This window comes from Plectropomus leopardus, chromosome 10 (assembly GCF_026936395.1).
Source record: "Plectropomus leopardus strain MGB_pleo_1.0 chromosome 10, ASM2693639v1, whole genome shotgun sequence".
Lineage (NCBI taxonomy): Eukaryota > Metazoa > Chordata > Actinopteri > Perciformes > Serranidae > Plectropomus > Plectropomus leopardus.
The window spans coordinates 26,374,651-26,395,960 of NC_142185.1; the positions used below are offsets into that span (position 1 = coordinate 26,374,651).

Consider the following 21,310-nt stretch of genomic DNA (forward strand, 5'->3'; position numbering starts at 1 on the left):
CCTAGCCCCCTAATTCTGGTGCCCTTACACTAACTACACCCATCTTCTAACTTGGCCTTAATTTTGATTTCACCTACCCATCTGTACATTTTTGGCATGGCTGCATCTTCAACGGTTGCATTGACAAAATCTGTCCCCAGACAGCCAAACAACTAAAGTTGGACGACCAAAGAGTTGGACTTCTTTCAGACATCATATTGACATCCAATGCCAGCTTTAGGTTTGGTGTAACCAGGACTAGTTTTTGCATGATGACATTCACACAAACACACACACACACACACACACACACACACACACACTCACAGAATGAAAAAAAGTGTTAATAACATATATATATAATGCAGTAAATTATTTATATAAAATCTGAAATAATTAATTGAGGGTAGAAGTTGCCTATAGCAAAAAGGTGCATTACTTCTGAACAGATTCGTGTAACATGATCAAACTTTATGGACAGATGGACACCTTTTGTAACTCGTGAACCAGCTATCATAGGGAGGCATCATTGGACTAGAGATGACTGTTTTTAAAGTTGTTTGTGTTGTTTAAAGTTGTGCATGAATTTGTTGATGCATACATATAGACGGTTGAAGCTTTTGTGAATTCCAGAGCTCTGAGTCTGAACCAAAACTGTACAGTTGCAGTGAAACCAAAGCAATGACCTGAGAGATGCTCATATGTTCAGTTGAGCTCAGGGGAAATTCTGAGTCTGGTGTTAATTCTCTTTGTGTTTTGCTGCTGAGAAGCTTGTGTTTTAATTAAACTGGGCTGTCTCTTCAGTAAAAAGATACAAATACTTTTAAAATTGATGCTACAAGACCAGAGAAAACAGAACAAAAAGACTGGGGCATTAGCTTTTTCTTAAGAGGTAGAAAACCTACAAATACCAGAATGCACTGCGCTGCACCAGACCAATAAACTGGCTGGTTGAAAATGATCAAAGTATCCCTTAATGTAAAAATTGATTGATTAGTGTTGTGAACCTCATTTTAATACAAGAAAATATTAAATGCTGAGGTGTGTCAGAGGTATGTTTGAGGATTTTATGGCACGCTAAATAAGTGCACAGAGTCTACTTTCACACACAGCGGCGTACAGTGCAACAGGTGCAGGCCGGCTGGTGGGAGGCAGTTGTGAGGCCCATTGAGGCTTCATTAATGGAACAGGAAGAGAATTGAAGCACGAGGGTAAACACACACAACTCATTACCCCCTGGCTATCGTGTACCTTTCACACCGCAACTCTAAGTGTGTGTTTGTGTGTGTGTGTGTGTGTGTGTGTGAGTGTGTGTGTGTGTGTGTGTGTGTGTGTTGCATTTATAGGAGTTCTGTGTTTGAGTGGGCGGGTGGGGAACAATTACAAGCTCCCAAAAGAGGAAAACTGCATTTTAGCATTTGTTCCTAAGGTTGTGGGTGACATTATATACAATTGTTGTCAGGCGCAAACCTTGCATCTCCACTTTCCATTATTTTCATTTTTTCATAGATCTACTGGTCCCCCTCTATGTCTATCATTTGGTTTTACCATTTCTCAACCAATGAAATGTATCTTAAAAAGCTTGTGACCTCTAATGACCTCTTAACCTCTAATCTCCATTGGATCCTTGTAAAAACACAGCGTTTTTTTCTGTTTCCTTCAAAATAGCATTTTGGAGATTGGAGGTTCGCGACCAACAGCAGCAATATAAAGTCATTATAGCAATTATACCAAAAAGAGATTGCTTATTAATAAAGGACTTTTAGAGCTTTTTTCCACACAGATATAAGACAATGATGTTTCTGAGAACGTCATCACAAAAAACTGACAGGTCTCAGCTGCAGAGTCACTCTGACAGCAGTAAGCTGACTAAGCTGACACTTGGCTGTTGGCGATGCAACAGAACATCCACCCTTTTTACACCACTCTGCCACTTAAGAACTACACGCGCCCTTTCTCCATCTTACTCACGCACATGAAGCCACCCTCCATCCGCACACACTGCTGGCCTCTGTTCTGTATCTAAAATCACGAGAGCAAGGAACACGGCAATTGACGCAAAGGAAATAAAAGAGAAAACACGCAGTCATAGCTGAGGTGCAGTACACAGGGTCGTGCTGTGTGTGCGTTACAGTTTGTGGTTGGACACGTCAGAGTTACTAGCTTGTTGTGGACAGGTGTCAAACCTGCCCTGGAAAGTGTCTGTCATCACAGACCAACAAAGACCCTCTGAGAAAATGAGTATTTTTAGTTTGTGGCTGAGACTGAATTCATTTCTTCAGGGTGCTCATCAGGCAGCTCTGCACCACTTTAAATGCTGAGTAAATCCTTCACACTGCAGCTAAGACAGGTGGAAATGAAAGGATGTTATTTTTCCTTCTGCTTATTTACAAATTCAGATTAATATCCTACTACAACAATAACCCAAATTGATTTTTTCGGTTTTTTTTTTACTGTTCTTCCTTTGTGCTCATCTGCCTGTCAGTTTCTTATTAATATTTTTTTTTGGCCTAAATGTATATATATTTTTAAACAATTGTATAACTGTTTTTACTTATCAATGCTAAGGGACTGCACTGATTGATGGTTTCATGGGGAACCTCACCTGTAAAGCCCCCTGAGGGTTTTCTGAGTTTCGGTAAATATACTCAAAAGTAACAATTTTGACTCATTAATGTAAAATCAATGCACTATTTATTTTTTGTGGCACCTTTTTGTACATATCTAACTACACAAAAACATTATGTAACTTAATTTTATTACATATATTGAATTCTATATCTATGGTTTGATTAATGCAAAACATTATTTTACTTTTATAGATTATATTTTGAATACTTTAAGTGCAAACAGACCACTGATTAACTTTACCTCTCTAGCCTTCCAAGTTTGTTAGCAGTACCATCGCAAAGACAACCACATTGTTTTCCGTTTTCCTTAATGCCCAGCAGCTACCACTGTTTCAACTGTTACTTCCGTTGTTCAACTGTTCGCCATTTCCGCTACTGGAAATGCAAAGAACTTACATTGATACTGTTTGGTAAATGGGAATAGCTGCTGCTAGCTACAGGTTTTCAGTTTTGGTTGTGCAGGTTCCTTTGTGCCAAAATGAAGCCTTTGTTTTTCCAGGAGATTATACCTGGTGACAGACAGCACTAGTGCAAGTGAGGCTTAAGTGGAAGTCCGTGTTTGTTTGACCGATCCAAAATCACTCCCAATCACACTATGCAGACTACAACAACAAAAGATCCTCATATTCATTGCTTTTGCATTGTTTTGCTAGCATGCTAGCATTTTATACCCACCACCACCTCATAATGTGTTAGTAAAAATTCACATATTTCTATGACATCATGCTGGAATATAATGCTGTAGAGTAAAAGTAAGAAGTCTCAGCAAACAGAAATAACTGAATATACTGCAGTGTCATTATCTGAAAATATATAATAATATATAATATATAAATATATATAATTACTTCTCACTTCCAATTGTGCAGCTACTGCAAGACAAAATTGTTTAAAATCAGTAAATATTTGCCTTTATAGCACTTTATATGGCCATTATGATTCTTTGTGTGTGTGTGTGTGTGTGTGTGTGTGTGTGTGTGTGTGTGTGTGGTGTGTGTGTGTGTGTGTGTGTGTGTGTGTGTGTGTGTGTGTGTGTGTGTGTGTGTGTGTGGTGTGTGTGGTGTGTGGCATCCTTGGCTGTCTCACAGTTTCACAGGTATGTGCCAGGACAGGTGATTTTTAACAGCTTGTCTGGGCTCATACACAAAAAATAATGAAGTCCTTTTTTTACTGTGCACAGTGGCCCATAGATCACACTATTAATGAGGGAAACATTCCTGTTTATCATTGTCATCCACTGTGGGCGCTCAGCAAGGGGATGTGAGTATGTTTTGCCGCTATAAATTATGGCATAACTTTTTTGGGAGGTTATATTTACTCTCAGTCAAGTCTCCATCCCTCCCTTCCTCTCTGTGTCTGTCTCTCTCCCACCCACCCAAGTGGCTCCACCCTCCAGCAGATATAAGCTGTGTCCACAAGGTGTGCGTCTGTTATGAGCACATATCCCAGGGTTCACTCTGTGTGTCTGTCTGCCTGCTATTCTGTCTGATAGTCTGACTGCAGTGATTAATTCCCCATAAACGGCCACTCACAAAGGTAAGCACCCTCTGATTCTCACTGTATCATGTGTTTCATTTTCCTTTAATTTCTATTAGCACTTTATTTGTGTGATTAGTGGGAGAATTTTCTTGTGCATCTGCATGAAAAATGTCTTTAATGATGACTTTGTGAGTTCCAGTGTTGTTGCACTACTTAGTATGCATCCAATACATCTTCTAAATGGTTAACTTAAAGTTGACTGTCATTGTAATTGGGATTTTGCAGGAATTCATGGTGAAAATATTTGATCCAGTGAATTTTGTTTCACTCCTTTGTTTTATATTTAAATGGCATGTGTCATTTGAACTCGTCTTCAACTTGAGCTTTGATTTATGCTTTAAAAAGAAGCTCTTAATTAAATATATCACCACGCATGTGACATATACAGCAGGTAAATGTTCAAGATTGTTTATATATCATATATATATAGTCCAAAATCATGTCCATGTTTTAATATCTGAGTGACAACAATAATAGCTGTTTTGGGCTGCTAGGGGATCCGAAATATCTAATGAATCTGGCCTTTAGCTGTGGAGTCAGCCTCGCTCCTGCACATCATCATCCTGAAGAGAAGAAGACAGAGCAGATCCTATATAAGCTAGCGTGCTGTTTCCCAGGCTGATGCATCCCTGCAGTAGTTAGTCTTCTCTCTCCGGAGCTCCAGAGAGCTGAAGTATGTGCTGTGCATCCATCTGTGAGAGAAATGTTTTGTGTGTGTGTGTGTGTGTGTGTGTGTGTGTGTGTGTGTGTGTGTGTGTGTGTGTGTGTGCGCGCGCGCGCGCACGCAGAAAGCTAAAGCCAAACTGTCGGATGCATGTGATGGGGGTAAGAGCAGCAGTTTGGTGAGAAGAGACTGCAGAGCAAACACCATCTTCGGCTCTGAGCAGCTCTGTCTCTCTGCCCAATTTGCTTTGTAATGATCTGGTGTGACTTATCTGTTTAGTGCCTTGTCAGTCACAGCGTCTATTAAATGGTTCAGTAGCTAAATGATGAAATCTATTTATTTTAATCTCTATATTCAGAATTTTCCATCCTGATCAGATATTTAGTTTTCACTGAAGGCTTGTCAGTATGATGCTACAGCTGAAGTGGTGTTTGTACTGATTATCACATAGACAATATGTGTTTTCAAAAGAGTCTCCAGTTTCACCTTACAAATCAAATCATTTCACAGAGAACACAATTCTTCAGCTGCAAGACTATGAATGAAAACAATGTGAGGAAAAAATATTTTAGATCCATTTTGAGATTGATATGTTGCATCACGCAGATTTGCAGAAGTCCTCAGAAAAATACCATAAATTATTTTCTTGGTTGTAATGTTATTAGTTCCTTCTGAGGTTGCAGATTTGGTCTTTTTCTCTCCTGTTTGAATCATTATTAATATGTGATTTTGTCTTGTGCATGATGTTAAGGGACCTTAAGTAAAGATAAAATAAGATTAGACTAATAATCCCACACATTAGAGCAGCTAAGCGTGATTAAAAGTGATTAAAAAAAGGATACAATATTACAAAATGCAAATTGGAAAAAATAAATAAATAAAAACTAATGATAATAAAAATAAAAATAAAATAAAATTAAATCTATGTAGATTATATACAGTTTTTACTTATACAGACACTGTATGTCCATGATTGATAGTTACACGGTATACCGTACACACATGGTGTGTGATGTATTTAATGCAGATAAATAGAAATACAGCCTAAATACTGTTGCACAGTAAGTGGTAAAATATTGCGCAGTAGGAAATTGCACAGCATGTTACACAAAAAACATTATATTGTGCACAAATAAAACTATGATACAAGTTTCTATAGGGTTTAAGTGTTCCTCTTCTTCTTATTGACAAAAAAGTATTTTTTGTTCTCTACGTCTCTCTCATCTGCCTATATGTATCATTCTTGCAGTGCATCATGATATAAAGTCAGTGCCCCTGTAGTGACCTCAGTGTGTGTAAAGTGCTATAGAAGACATAAAGCTGGTCCTGCGCACAATAAGTAACCTTTCAGATGGAGTTTGTGCTTGTCTTTGTCTGTGTGCACAAACAACATTGTACCCTCCTGTACACATTATTCTGCAAACTTCAGGAATGCACCGCACAAAAAGGACAAAAGCACCCAAAGCAAAGTAAGAATAATGGTGGAGTAAAGGAGAGGCACAGAAGTAAACACCTTGGTTATTTAGCTGCACAGCTGTGGCAGTGTGTGTGTGTGGAGTAGCTGTGCTCCTCTGGTTTGTGTACGGGGTTTGTTTGAACAGGGACATTTGCAGCGTGACTTGAAGAGGTGTTAATTTTACGAGGTGTGTTTTGTGATAAAAGCTGCGTTTAGGGAGCCGAGGAGCTGCAAATGTTTTTTCCCCTCTGGCTGAGAAACCACAATGTCAGTGCACTTACCAAGATTGAGTGGAAGGGCGCATGGCTGGCTTAAGTATAAATTTGTAAATGGTTTGTGGTGCAGGGAGGAAGGCAGAGTGGTTTGCCAAATATGTTCAAGAAGTTTTAAACACTGGCTTTTGGTCAGGCAGCAGAAGGAGAAACTCAGAGACTTAATTTGGTAAAATAAAGGAATAGTTCAAATGCTCCATGCTTCTGTAATGCGTTCTTGCTACAAATACAAACATAAAGCACGAGCAAATCTGAAGTGTGCTCATTTAAGAACAGTTAAACACCCAATTTACTGTTAAATCTCATCACCTTTTCTGTAGTGCCTGTTCCTGTTCTGTTAGCTAGGTGGTTTAAAGAGACACAGTCCTCCACCAAAATCAGCGGGGTCAACAAGTGTCTTCAAGTCACTGAAAAAAGGGCCAGCGAGGGCAAACAGACAGACATGAAGCAGAGGGTGAAGATGGTTCAGAACAGACATCGCTATGTTCTCACAGAGACACAGGAAGAGAAGGAGACAGCGAGAAGAGAGTCGTCTGTATCTGACAGAGAGGAGAGAATAGACAGATGTGTCTGGAGACATGAGGAGAGACAGAGCTGATATTTCCATCTCAGTGCGATGCATGAGAGACAAGATTAAAAAGTGCTTTGAGGAAGAATGTTGGCTGTCCAGTCCCATCAGCTGAGCTCTGTCACTGTTTGTAGAAGTGCCAGATTTTGTGCTTGTGTGTGTGTGTGTGTGTGTGTGTGTCTGCATGCGTGCATGTGCATGAGCAATAAGAATCCAGGACACCAGAGACAGGTGTGTTTCCATGACTTAGGAATCAGCCAGCAGCCTCTCTCTATCATTATTTGTATTTTTTCTCGTATTCCTGTCCTAAACTGTTTGGCGTTGACGTCTATGAGGCAAATGACAACAACTTACTAAGCGATGTTTAACTTTTACATTAATAACACCATGCTAAATTTTATTTTAACCGTCAACACGCAATGTCAATATTATTGCATGCAACACGATTGCCAGAGATTTTTTTTCATATTTTACATTTTTGCAAACCTCGGATGCAATACATTTGTACATTACATTACAGTGGATACATTAAACTTTAGGATTCTCAACAACTTTGCGGTGAAGGTTTGGTTAAGTGCAGGCCCAAAAATCAGTTGGTTATGGTCAGGACCAGATTCTTTGCCCTATGCTTAAGCAGTCACTGTTGGCGTCCTCACATCAAGAGAGAAAGGGCGGGATGCTCATGCACCTTTTCAGGTTGGTTTTGGGTTTTTTTTTCACAAAGTCAGTTTGCTGGGGAACTAAGTCATTTTACCTTTAAGGGGTAATAGGGGCCTTAGAGAGCTTCCACTATTTTTTATACAAAGTTCATTCTTTCAGACGTTTTTCTTATTTAGTTATGGCACCAATTACTTTATTAAATTGATTTTAAAAAAATCAAAACAAAACCATCACAGGCTTCTTGAGGGCCCCCCTCCCTTTGGGGGCCCTGGATAATCAGTCTCACTTCTCCCTGTACCATAACGCCCCTGTTTACGGTTCGAAAAAGATCATGTTGTAGATTAAAACACCAACATTTGGTGGCACAAAAGCTGCTGCAAAATCAGGAACAGTTTAGGGAAAACACTCGTTCGGTGCCATAAATACTGCGTGCAGCGAAAGCTCGCCAAAAAAAGAGCAGTGTTGTTGGTTTCAATCAGTGGTCTGCAACTCGACAGTCGTCTTGTGTAGGTGTCACCCCATCCACCAATCCCTACACCTCCCAGGACAAAAGTCAGCTTATAAATTGCATAATTTTTGAAAAGTTGATATGATAAATATGAAACGTACAAATGTAAAGTATTAGTGGTTTGAAGAAATAAATAATGTCAGTATTTTTTTCTGCTGACTAGGCTGTTGCAGGCTGCCCTTTAAACAACAATATCTCTGCTGAAATATATGAAAGTGTTGAATAATTTCTCCTAAATCCCACTATGACTCCTACATACTCTACTCACTCACTACTCACTACTCACTCTACATGAATATTAATTTATTGTAAATTATATTTGCTTAAATGTGTATTATCAATGTTTTTATGTTTTAGGGCATGTCTTTTATGTTTTTCATGGTGAAATTGGGGACGAATTTTCACATTTGTGGTCAATAAAGTTTTCGTAATTCATAATTGGAACTCAGTATTACACAGAAGTTATGCCTTCAGATTATAATAACAACCTTACTGTTATGTTTAATAGTACAAATGATGCAACGAAAGACAATAATTAGTAAGTGCCTTAAACACTGACAAAGTTTTCTCTCTTTATTTGTAATAAGCCCAATTTAAAAATGCCGTCCTCCATCATGTTTGAGGCTTCCTAATGTAAACTTCAGTTTTTAATGTTCCCTCAGAGCATGTAATGGTCAATCAGAAGTACCAAGGCAGCTGAGATTCATTTCCACAAACTGTAGTTTTGATAGCCTTATTCTTTCTTGACATTTGTTCAGTGCTGCACAGCTGCTGTGGTTTTAATGAGATTACAGCTTGTATAAAACGCAGTAGCCGACACCTCGGCTTCCGCTGGGCGAAGGTTGACTCAGCAAAAACAACATCTTACGGACACATGATGCCCTCGAGTCCTCTCGCGTCGCACACCTGACGGACGATTTACTGTGTTTCGTTTATTTAAAATGTCAAAAAAGATGGACATCTGGAAGTAGTTGGGGAAACAGAGGCACACACAGACACACAATGTGGACGAATTTGAGGTTTGCTTATTTTTGAGACTGTCTGGGCCGGGCAGGACATGCTGAGAGCTCAGTGGTGTATGACCGACAGCCACATATGATTTTGGCAGCAGATGTTGAAAAATTAGGGTTCTAACCGCAGATATTTGTACCTCCTTGTCCCCCTGGGCTGTTGTCTCGTGGTTAATGTGTGAGTGACAGAACTCGTAGAAGGTGATGGATGTGGCAACTGTGAAAACAGGAAATTCATAATTTTACAGAGCTTTTGATATTCCACTATGTTTGTTGTGACATACAGAACTTAATGTTAATATTGTACACCAGAGGGAGACTGATATTCCAAAGTAAAAATCTCGTACTTGTCTCTTGAAATAGCTATTTTCATAACATTTGACATCTGTAAGAAACAATCAGGTGTTTACATGTTAACTTTTGACACATCAAAAAGGGTTTAGGAACTTTAGGAAGTTTAGAAAATTTAGGAGTATATAGGAACTTTAGTCCTGCGACCCTGTGTCCTCATGAAGACATTGTATTTTGGGTTTGCTGCACCTTATACTTTATTCTGCTCAACTTAGACCTGTAGCCCTCATTCGTGGACACTTTTTGTAGCATCTATCGGTAACAAAGCCATTTAAGTCATTCTAGAGCTGATCTTGACACCAAAAGTGGACATGGTGCAAAACTCGATCACATTTTATCGAAACATATTTATTTTTGCTTTATAACGTTTGTAGTTTGATAAGAAATGCCAAATTGACCAATTTAAGCGATACAATCAAGCTAAGATGTTGTTAAATCTTTCATATGTAGTTTTTTTTTTACTATGATTTTTTTCTATTAGTATTACTCTATATTACTGATTTGTCTGACTTAATGATCCATGGATAAATTGATGAGTATTTAACTTGCAAGCTGTCCTTGGGTGCTTTGAAAGGCACCCATGAATAAGATTAGTTTTATTATTATTATTGTTATTATTAATGAGGAAGTACTTGATTGAAGAAATTGGGACTTGTTATTGTATTACTGCAGTATTTCACACAGGCCATTTAGGTGTGACAGAGCTTGGAATATTCATACAGAGTTACAAAACAAAAAAAAATCACAAGACTTGTCAATATGTTGCATTGAATCATTTATGAAAAGTAAGTGCATAACGAATACATTGATACATGTCTGATCATTTCTCAAAAACTTGTTTTTGAAGATCTGTGACCCATAATTGCACAAATATCTCTCAGTTGCACGTGTGTGTTTATTCTGCAATCTAAAAGTTTCACACTGGTTGACACATTGGTGTTATCCGCCTTGCATGAAAATGTAGAGCGTGGCTGCTGTTCCTGTTACAGATGACTGGTTGTCAGAGAGTCATCAGTGCGGGATTTAGATTGTTTTACACCAGCATGTGAAAAATTAAACTGTAAATCTCACAAATGAGAGAAACAGCTCACAACATGTTACTCACGCCATCATGACTTTTCACAGCTGTGGCACATTTATATGCGTCTTCATGTCTGACAGCTGTCGGACTGACACTGGGGGTTTTAAAATGAGGCTAATATGGCATAATATACTTTTTTTATGGTCACTTTGTTTAAATTGCACCCTGCACTGTGCTGCTTAATGTTTATGTCAGATGTGTGAAAGTGGCTCTACTGTATGAACAAGTCACTGTGGAGGCAACACGTATGTAGAATAATGTGTCAGAGAAAAGCAAACCAGGCAGAGACAGGAGGTGTTTCCATCACTCTGCGGTTACCATGACAACGTCATGGTGTTGCTATGTGACACTGAACAGACCCTCGTTGTATGGTCCCTCTGATCTGTGGGCGCAAGATTTGTCAAAATATTTCCAACCCTTTAAAAATACTTATGCACACACATTTACACAAACATACCGACACTGTGCTGGGACGTTCCTTTAGAGGTAGTAAAACTTTATTTTCTTAAACCTTGTTATGCTTATATATACACAGTCATATTAGGGAAAATATGTACATTATAAATAACTGATATCACCGACCCCGTCGTCTCTCTAGTTAGCTAGAAACAAAAAAACATATTCATTATTATTAACTATCATGACATCAAGTTTTTATATAATTTACAGTTTTATGCAAAGCTATGAAAACACTGATTTTGTGATCCAGGCTGATTTTCTCCCAATGGAAAAGTCAGTGAAGACTGTTGGGACTTTGCAAAAAGATTTTATATGAAACTGTGTGTGTACTGTATGTGTGAGTGCTCTTACTGCAGGCTTTTCCTCCGTGCCATCATTTGTTAATAATTCACTTCAAAACAGAAGAATTAAACTAAAATGTCATACATGTCCCCAAAACTGAAATCAAGATGAACTACTAAAATCAATAAAATGGCAATGAAATTGACAGCTCAGATAAAATCATGATATCCTTTCTGATTAAAGTATGTTTTTAGGAAATGTTTAAGGCTTTTTTATTGTGAAAAATTTCCCCGACACAATGTGACCAGAAAAGCAGGAATTTCAAAAATGACCCCCAAAGGATGTTAAAAAAAGAAAAAAAAAACAATTCTGTAAATATCTGAAATAAACCATGAGCAGGTCAATATTTATCACCGTTTTAACTGAATATGCACATACATTTAAATATTATTTTGAATACATTTATAGACGGATTTTTAAAAATTCTGTTTTTGCTCTTATTAAAAGATGGAATATACATTTTGTTTTATAAAAATCACTCACAAAAAACATTTTAAAAAAAACCCACTGGTTGTTCTATGCCCAAAAAGAAAGCCATTGAAGTTTGACCCTTTTTCACAAAACCTCAAAACATGTCAGGCACTTCAAACACACTTTTGATCGTTTTCTTGACCCTGAGTATTTGTTGGCAAAAGTGTGTCTGAATATTTCAACCTGACAAATGTCTCAGGATGAGCGCACCTCTTTCATCTATTTCTTCTCACCCCCTAAAACCAGTCCGCACCTCTAATAGGTCTTTCATTTTTCCTTGCATCATAGAGTGAATGGATAACATCACCATTTTTTAAACCACAATCAGTGATGCTTGTTTGTTCATTATATATGACCAATGTACTGATGATAAATGTTGTAACAGTTAACCATCCATTTGCTTATAACTTACAAATACACCTTTAATGTGCTCAACTCTTTTTTTTACCCTCTTAACAAAGCAGTATTCTTACTTAGAACCATAATATAATAATGATAATATGAATAATAGAAAAAGGTTGTTGCTCAGTTTGTCACTCTCAGAGATCAGCTTGATTTTTGTACATCTCCTTCTCTTCTGTGTATTATGTATGTACTCTCAAAAAAAATGCAGTTATTTGCATCAGTCTTTTTGATTTATGACAACTTCTAATAAAAAACTTTGAGTGCACTATGTTGAATTAGAGAAATTAACTTCTGTATAATCAAAGGCATTTTTAAGTTGTGCTTGCTTAATAACTGACAGCTAAACATCACTTTTTAAGTACGAAATGTCCTTTATGTTATAGTTGTTTGTCCTACAGGCCCCTAAAACAGTCTAAAACTGTCCAGGCATTTTCGGTAGTCACAGGAGGAGATTTAAAATCTTGAAGTAAAGGTGGAGAAGTTAAATTATCAAGCCAGTTTCATTACCTTACTACAACTTAAATTTTATTTTAAATTAATTAACGCATGAATTGGAGCTTACATTTTACACAATATTTAGCTGATGTAGTAATCAACATTATTATGTCAACACAACTTGTCAAAATTATGAACTTAAATGGTTTCACTAGATCAATAAATTAAGATTTTTTTTATCCTGCAATCATGTATTTAATTAGATGGTGATAATAGGCCTCCTAAATTACTTTTTATATATGGATCACATTGTTGATTACTGGGAACAGACTGCAGCTTCCACTCCAAAATAGGTCCCAGTTCTTGTTGGGAAAAACCCAGCGGCATTCCTCCGGACTCTTTGGCATGTCTGGCTTCTGTCACTGTGGAAACTAGGTGTGCTTCTTTCAAAGGCCAGCTCTCATCAGGGGAGACAGTGGCACGGCCATGTCAAAATCACCAGTCGGCTGAGAAAAGGTCAGAGGGCGGAAAAGATCCAAAGAGCCAGTGATGGAGTGGACACTAAGGATGTGGTTTAGGATGTGAATTAGAAAAGCTACAGATGAGTTGGCTGTAATAAAATGAGCGTGGCAGGAGATGAGTGGACTGAGACTGAGGTGGAAATGACACTTGTAAAGAATTACTGAGTACACTCTGAGGAGCAGATTATAGTGGGTTATTCATGGGATGTGGAGCCAAAGAAAAAGTTCTCTGCCTCGCTCGGTTTCTGACCAGTTGAAGCAAACTTAGGGGTTTAAAAATGGATATCAAACATAAATGTATGGTATGAACTGCACAGCTGGAGCCTAACCCTGTTTGTTCAGAGATGTATTTATTTGACTGACATCCTCCTGTCATTGTCTCACTTGACTTTTTGTGTAATTAATAAGAATTTTTATTTTTTTGGGAGGGAGTATTTTTGCGTTAAATCCCTAACTGAATGTGTTGCAGTGATACAAGATAGACAAGAATGCTTTTATTAATAGAAGCAGGAGGGCTGTGCACACCAGTGAGTTAACCAGGAGGTGGCAGAAATACTTCACACGCTTGTAAAAAGAGAAAGAAAAAAAAAAGCCTTGAGTGTCAGGCAACGTGTGCATGTTCATACAAATGTTTTCATTGTAACATCACTGCAAATCTCAGACAGTGGGACTCATTAATCATATAAACACAAACATTTTTTAAGCATTTGACAGGTGACCCAAATGCATCACGTTTTTCTCTGCTCACACTTAAAGAAATAATATGATGATAGCATAATATTATAATGACATGGACATCTGAGGTCATTGAAAGGAGTATTCTGTCTGAGAGCAGTTTATTCCAGCTAAGCTAGTGAAAGTGACACATTGGTGTTTGTCTCCGAAGTATTTTTTCGAACTCTTTAAGAACTTAGCAAATTGACCTGATATCTTTCAAAAACTGTGGAAAAAGTTAGAAATATGTTTTCTTAGACATTTTCCTTATTTTTTTTAAGATTATTATTACCTTCACATAATTGTCTTTCTTTCTCTCTCTCTGCTTATTTTCAGGTAATTTTCTTGTCATCTTTTTTCATTTTTTTTGCAATTTGCAGGAAATCTCTTACCAAATTACTCAGTGCCTTTTTAGCCATGTTTTAGAAAGAAATCAAACCAGATTGCTTAGGTTTCAGAGGTTCAAATGTATGTTAAAGGCATCTGAATGCAGCACAAGAAAATTGGCGTCAAGTATTAATAAAAGCTAACCAGACACCACTTTAGCTTGAGGTCAGCCAAAGCCGAAATTAACACACATTTTGACTTATTGTTCTCAAGCATAACATTTTCCAAGTACGTAGATAGTTTAATTCATAGATATCACTGTGAAACTTCCCAAGTTGATTACTTACATTCTGTTTTTGTATTACATATTTCATGAACTGTTATGTTCAAACATGCAAATGAGGTGTTATCTGAGTAAACATGCAATAATTTGCAGATATTTCAAGAACAGAAATATGAACAATGAATAAAGCCAGATTCAAATTTCTTGTTTCATTTTGATGCTTTTTCCATGCATTTCCAGAGCAGAAATCTGACATAAAATTAAAAACCTTAATGTGTATTTTCAATGTTTTCCTTCCATGGTCTGACATGAGACATTATGGGAGAAAAGCAGCCCAAAATCTCAAAATTAAAATTAAATTAAACAAACAAAACTGTTTTCACTGGTGTCTTCCCTTAAAGTGCAGAATCAGTATTTGACATATGCAACCCTGTCAATAAAGATCACAAATTATAAAAAGAAAGCTACTCTGTGTTATGATAAAATTGGGCACTTTGTTGCAGAACTCCGTATCAAAGATATACAATCATACGGTCACTTCATTTTTCTGCAACATTTTGCAGTTAGAGCTTTTCCATGGTATAAATTTACAAAAAAAACATCTGCATAGTTCATTCAAAAGCAGATTAAATTGAAGCAGTTTGAACCCTGCATTTTGTTGCTTCTGTTGTTACTGTTGTTGACATTTTTTTAGGCACTTAATACCTTTTCTTTATCTATTTTTTCACACTATATTAATGGAAATGGTTGGTCATGACTGAAAATAAATCTCACTGAGGTTTTCTGTTATGGAATTGGAGTTGTCAAAAAATACTGATCCATTGATTCATATAGATTCTGTATATTTGCTTATCCTCAAATACCAGCTGCGTGCTTTTGCTCTATCCTAATTTTAATGTTTACTTACAGTCATTCTGCTATTTTCTACTATTAACCAATAAAAGATTATCTTGTTATAGCCTTGTTATATTTTTCTTTAAAACATTTCAGTGGTATGCTGCCAATGTCAATTTTTGTATCGAAAAGTGTATCAAATACATTGTATCAAATGAAGAAATTCCAGTTTCGCTACGCGAAAATGGTTCAATGGGGTGCCCATTAACTCACCGGTAGAGTGGGCACAACGTTTATAAAAAGTCTTTTTACAGCAGCCGTGGATCCAATTCCACCCTCTGCCCTTTGCTGCATGCCATCTCCTCTTTCTCCCCCTTTCACACTATTTGTGCTATCAAATAAAAGGACCCCCCACCCACTCCCGAAAAAAAAGAAAATTAAAAAAAGTAAAGAAAAGGTTCAATGGGTCATTAGGTGATACTATTTATAGTGGTTTTATAGAATAAAATAGATTAGTCATTTTCAAATGGCCTACAGTAACTTAACCAAACCATTTACTCAAAGATTAAGCAGAAACTGACTCTGATTCTTGTCATGACAATATTAACAAGGTGATATGCACACATGCTGTTACTGCAAATGGCTGAAACACTGCTCACACCACCATCGTGTAGCTGTATTGCACGATATATCCAGCAGAGGGAGACAGAGTACGACCTCCTATTACTTGCATTTTATAAATGAGGTTGTCCACTTGTCTCATACACTTGAAGATTTGTAGTATTTCAAGAAATGCTGAACTGATACCACAACAATGTCTGAGCCACTAACTAACATATAAGATTTAAAGACTGATCTGTCTCTCATATTTTGTCTTTTTCTACTTTTCCATACAGGCCTTGGCCATGCCTCCCCTCCCTGTCCCCCACTTCCTGACGCTGCTACAGCTTGCAGTACTCACTTATGTGAGTGCTGGGGCGTACTATGGACACAAGCAACACCCTCAGCAGTACCAGCCCATGCAGCACCTCCAGCACATGGGTGTTGGCAAAGAAGGCTTTCCTCAACAGCAGTACCTTGGCAAAGAAGTGCCCTACATGCAGTATCCCCACTACAGGAAGGAGCCACCCCAGATGCCCATGCACAAGGGCAAAGAAAATGCTCGTAAAGGAGGCGGTTATAAAGGTGGCCAAGACAAAGGTGAGAAAGTAAACATTTTCAACAAACAGTAACCAGCAATCTCTGGATCTTAAACGCATGTGACATAACTTCTCTTCACAGTCATCACAAATGTGTCTTTATTTTTAATGGCATATTGTAAGTTATTTGTTACTGTTTCTTAAAGTCCCAGAAAGAAAATATCATTTGGAAGTATTTTTAAACCCGACAGAGAACCCCAGTAATTAGTCCTTAAACCTGGAAATAAATCGGCATTTCAGCACCACTAGTTCTCTCGTCTCAAAGTTAATGTGTTTTTTGAATGGGTTTTTGGTTAGAAGCCTAAAATAAAGGTCTGTGGTTAACACACACTTTCTTTCACATTTAGTTCTAAAACATAAAATACATCAGTAAATACTTCATCTGCAAACTTTAAAGCTTTCATGTGTCTTTAAAATGCGGTTGCTAGCAAGTGGCTAAATGAGACTACAGAACATCGTCATGCTGGGCCGTGCCGAACAGCCTTGTAACGGTGGCTATACGACTGTAGTGTATTTTGTTATAGCATTAGCTTTTTCTTTCGGCGATTTCATTTAGGCTTCAGAAATCCTGAAAGTGGTGTTCATTTTTGGAAATCACTGAGCAAAATGTGTAAATTTTATAAATGTTTGTCTGCCATAGAGTTTATTTTCTGCAATCATCCAAATCCAATGGAAAAATCCCATAGGCTTTATAATGAGGGACCCAGGGCGACGCCCCTGGGTTATCCTACAGGGAAACGCTGTCCCTGGGACACTATTTGTGTGTTGAGTATGCGTGCGTATTGATAACCTTTTTTTATTTCATCATTTATTTCTTTAATATTTATCTCAATTCTCACAGGTCAGACAATCCCTGGTGGTGCTGAGGGAATTCCCCAAGGAGAGCAAGGCCCAGCTGGGCCACCTGGACCAGAGGGACCTGCAGGACCTCCTGGACCTCCAGGGAATGGACTGCCTGGACCTGCAGGACGACCTGGACCTCCTGGTCCACCAGGAGGGCCCGGAGTAGGAAAACCAGGTTTGCCAGGACTGCCAGGCAAGCCAGGAGCAAATGGGGAGGCTGGACCACAAGGAGAAATGGGCCCTAGGGGTGAAGAAGGGCCAGCTGGGCAGCCAGGACCTCAGGGTCCCCCAGGACCACCTGGGCTACCAGGAATAGGTAGACCAGGAGTACAGGGATTACCCGGGCAACCAGGGACCAAAGGAGAGCCAGGTCACAAAGGTCTGCCAGGTCTACCAGGATTACCAGGACCCAAAGGAGACAAAGGAATGGGCCTGCCAGGCCAACCTGGTCACAAAGGGCTCCCAGGGCCCCCAGGACCTGCTGGCCCAAGAGGGCTGCCTGGTTTTGGAAAACCTGGGTTGAATGGAGCACCAGGGCCACAAGGACCACCAGGTGAGAAAGGACATCCTGGAGAGCCAGGACCAGCTGGGACACCTGGTGAAGGAGGAAAGCCTGGCCCACCAGGTCTACCTGGTCAAGGAAAGCCAGGTCAAAATGGCCTGCCAGGACAACCAGGCATGCCAGGTGGAAAAGGTCATCCAGGACCACCAGGTTTGCCAGGAAAGCCAGGACTGCCTGGATTTGGTAAACCAGGGCTCCCAGGACCAAAGGGTGATAAAGGTATGGGTGGGCCACCTGGACTTCCAGGACCAAAAGGAGATAAGGGCCACGGAGGACTACCTGGAATGCTTGGACCCCCTGGACCAAATGGCCCTCCAGGTCCTCCAGGCCCTATGGGAACCCCAGGAGGTGTAGGTGCACCTGGTCCAAAAGGAGACTGTGGAGAAGGAGGACCGCAAGGGCTTGATGGAGCCCAGGGTGAACCAGGTGCCCCTGGGTTACCTGGGAAGGATGGTCTGCCTGGAGATCGTGGAGAGCCAGGACCGAGAGGTCCACCCGGACCAAGTGGTGCCAAAGGAGACATTGGGCACAAAGGTCTACCTGGCAACCCTGGTCCTCAAGGACTTCCTGGGCCCAAAGGACAAGGTGGATTACCTGGTGAAATGGGACCTCAAGGTCCTAAAGGAATCCCTGGAATGGATGGCACAGCGGGGCCAATTGGGCCTCCTGGTCTCCCAGGGCCAAAAGGAGAAAGAGGTCTAACCGGTCCACCAGGCACTGCAGGTGAGGGCAATCCAGGTCTTCCCGGTCCCGCAGGACCCCCAGGAAAAGAGGGCTCATCTGGACGCCCTGGACAACCAGGTCTGCCTGGCCCTCCTGGCCCACCAGGCCCACCTGGAGCATCTGGTCTGTCTCCCGACATGGCAGGAGTGCTCTCTCAGATGGGCCCCGCACTCGATGGTGTTAAGGCTGGGGGTTATGGTAAGAAGGGACAATATGCAGGCAATGGGGCAGAAGTGATGGGTGCCAGTGGGTTGGAAATGCCAGCATTCACAGCAGTAGTAACAACACCCTTTCCACCTGTGGGCACTCCGGTCATCTTTGACAAGCTCCTGTACAATGGTCGCCAAAATTACAACCCTGAGACAGGAATCTTCACCTGTGACATGCCTGGCATTTATTACTTTGCCTACCATGTTCATTGCAAAGGAGCTAACGTGTGGGTGGCTTTGATGAGGAACAATGAGCCAGTAATGTATACATATGATGAATACAAAAAGGGTTTCCTAGATCAAGCATCGGGGAGTGCAGTACTACCTCTACAACCCGGGGACACTGTGTATATTCAGCTGCCCTCAGATCAGGCCTCAGGACTTTACGCAGGGCAGTATGTGCACTCCTCCTTCTCTGGGTATTTGTTATATCCGATGTAAACCTCTGCAGGGAGAGAGAGGGAGGCTTCAGTGCGAACAAAGTGGGAGCATGTTTTTGTATGATACAAAACATGAGTGCAGTCTTTTTAATGTCATCAAAATATTGATCTTGTTAGCAGAGATGAGCGGAAAAATCTGAAGTATGACTGTTTGTATGTACAGCAGCTTTTATACTGTATAGCCTTATAGCTGCTTAATTGGGAGAGCAAAGATGTTTTCTTCAGCTTTGAAGATATGAATGTATGGAAGGCATTCAAAGAACACCTCGAGTATGTATTTGCATATAGAAGAGAGCCAGAAACCCATAAAAGTGCAATTTGTACCAACATATGAAGGGAACATGTGAAGTGTCTGCAAAAGAATATAAGCCGCTGAATTCTGGTTACATTGTTGCAACAATGTCAAATTTTGTCCCTGCACCTCTTCAAAACTGGCAGCTACCCCATGTGGTGAAGAATGTGAAAAACAGTAGAATACATGATGGCATATTCATTTTGGTCGGACATTTATATTTTTGCATGCATACCTATGTATAAATACAGTTTTGTCAGAAAAGCATGTAAAAGGATTCTTGTCTTCAGAATGACAGTTGAAAGGCTTGCATTGCAGCAGTTTGTATGTTTTAGGAGGAAAAGTTAACCTGCAAATGACTGAGTTTTGGGAAAAGGTTAACTGTGTACTCTAATTCATATTTTCAAAGAAACAGTTTCTAAAGCTTCCACATTGATTACCCCAAAAATAATTAACTCTGCAAAATCATTGTATGAGCAACCTAAATGACTTTCACCTCAAGTGTATGAAGGCCTAACATATAGGGACAACTGGTAGTGGTGGTGAACTATTAATTGAAATCACTTATAGGAGCAAATTTTTTTTTTAAAAGGTCGAAATTACAAAATCACATGCATGATATATGTTGTTGACTGACAATTGCTCCCATGAGTGAGATTCAAAGAGTAAGAATGTGATATTTTATGTTTTTTTGTTTGATTTATAGGTGTAAAGAAAACTTTTTTTTGTACAAGAAATGCAAAGGTAAAACAAACACACAATTTTGCCCTGAACTATGAAACCACTCCACACTCTAGCCTTTATTAAGCATGACAACACCATATACAGAAAATTCCACACTATACAGCATCTCTGTGGCTCTAACTAAACTGTAGCATTATACAGGTATAAGTGGCACATGGTAAATATGAGAGCACAGATCCTGCTTTTGAACATGTACATTTGTACAGTTGTATCTACAATATAATACTCTAAAACAGGGATTTAGTGAATAATGACTTTGCATTTAGTTTAATTTCAAAGCAAAACCATTTTAGATATAAAATAAAATGTATTCTTACTTACTCTTCTTAATTTAAAATGCAACTGATTATATTCTGTAACTCTTTTGTAAGCGTAATCCATATGGAACTGCTATTTTGAAATGAAACACTTTAACAGTGGGACTTAGTTGTTATCTAGTTCCTCTTGTTTGAAGTAAGGAAACCAAATTAAGTTCTCCAAAATCTTTGGAGAGCTAAATTTGCGATGTTTATGGTGAAATCGCAAATACATTTAGATAACATTTCACTCAGAATATTGAATGTTGCAGAAATTCAAACCAGCAGTTATGTCAATAATTTATTACTTTATCTGCCAGTGGCCTGTAATTACATAATTACATAAAGCATGGCAACTTTTAAAGGAAATAAATATATATTTCTCCTTTTAACAATGGTGCTAATATTGCTGTTGTAACCAAAGATTTTATGTCTTAATGTTTCACAATTGTTATTATTGTCTGTGTTGTTTTTTCTAAATAAAAATGTTTAA

The 21,310-nt window shown here is 39.0% G+C and overlaps 1 protein-coding gene across 2 annotated transcripts in view; it reads left to right on the forward strand.

The window, feature by feature from the left end:
• col8a1a (collagen, type VIII, alpha 1a) overlaps positions 1 to 21,310 on the forward strand; it is a 46,712-nt gene extending 25,402 nt beyond the window's left edge. Inside the window, exons 1-3 of one of the 2 annotated variants that reach the window (XM_088083420.1) lie at positions 3,969 to 4,145; positions 16,406 to 16,709; positions 17,550 to 21,310. In XM_088083420.1, the coding sequence (XP_087939546.1) occupies positions 16,415 to 16,709; positions 17,550 to 19,486 (2,232 nt within the window). In that variant the 5' untranslated portion in view covers positions 3,969 to 4,145; positions 16,406 to 16,414 and the 3' untranslated portion in view covers positions 19,487 to 21,310. Of the gene's footprint in view, positions 1 to 3,968; positions 4,146 to 16,405; positions 16,710 to 17,549 lie in introns of those variants that run through there. The other variant, XM_042495133.2, reaches the window with a different exon arrangement.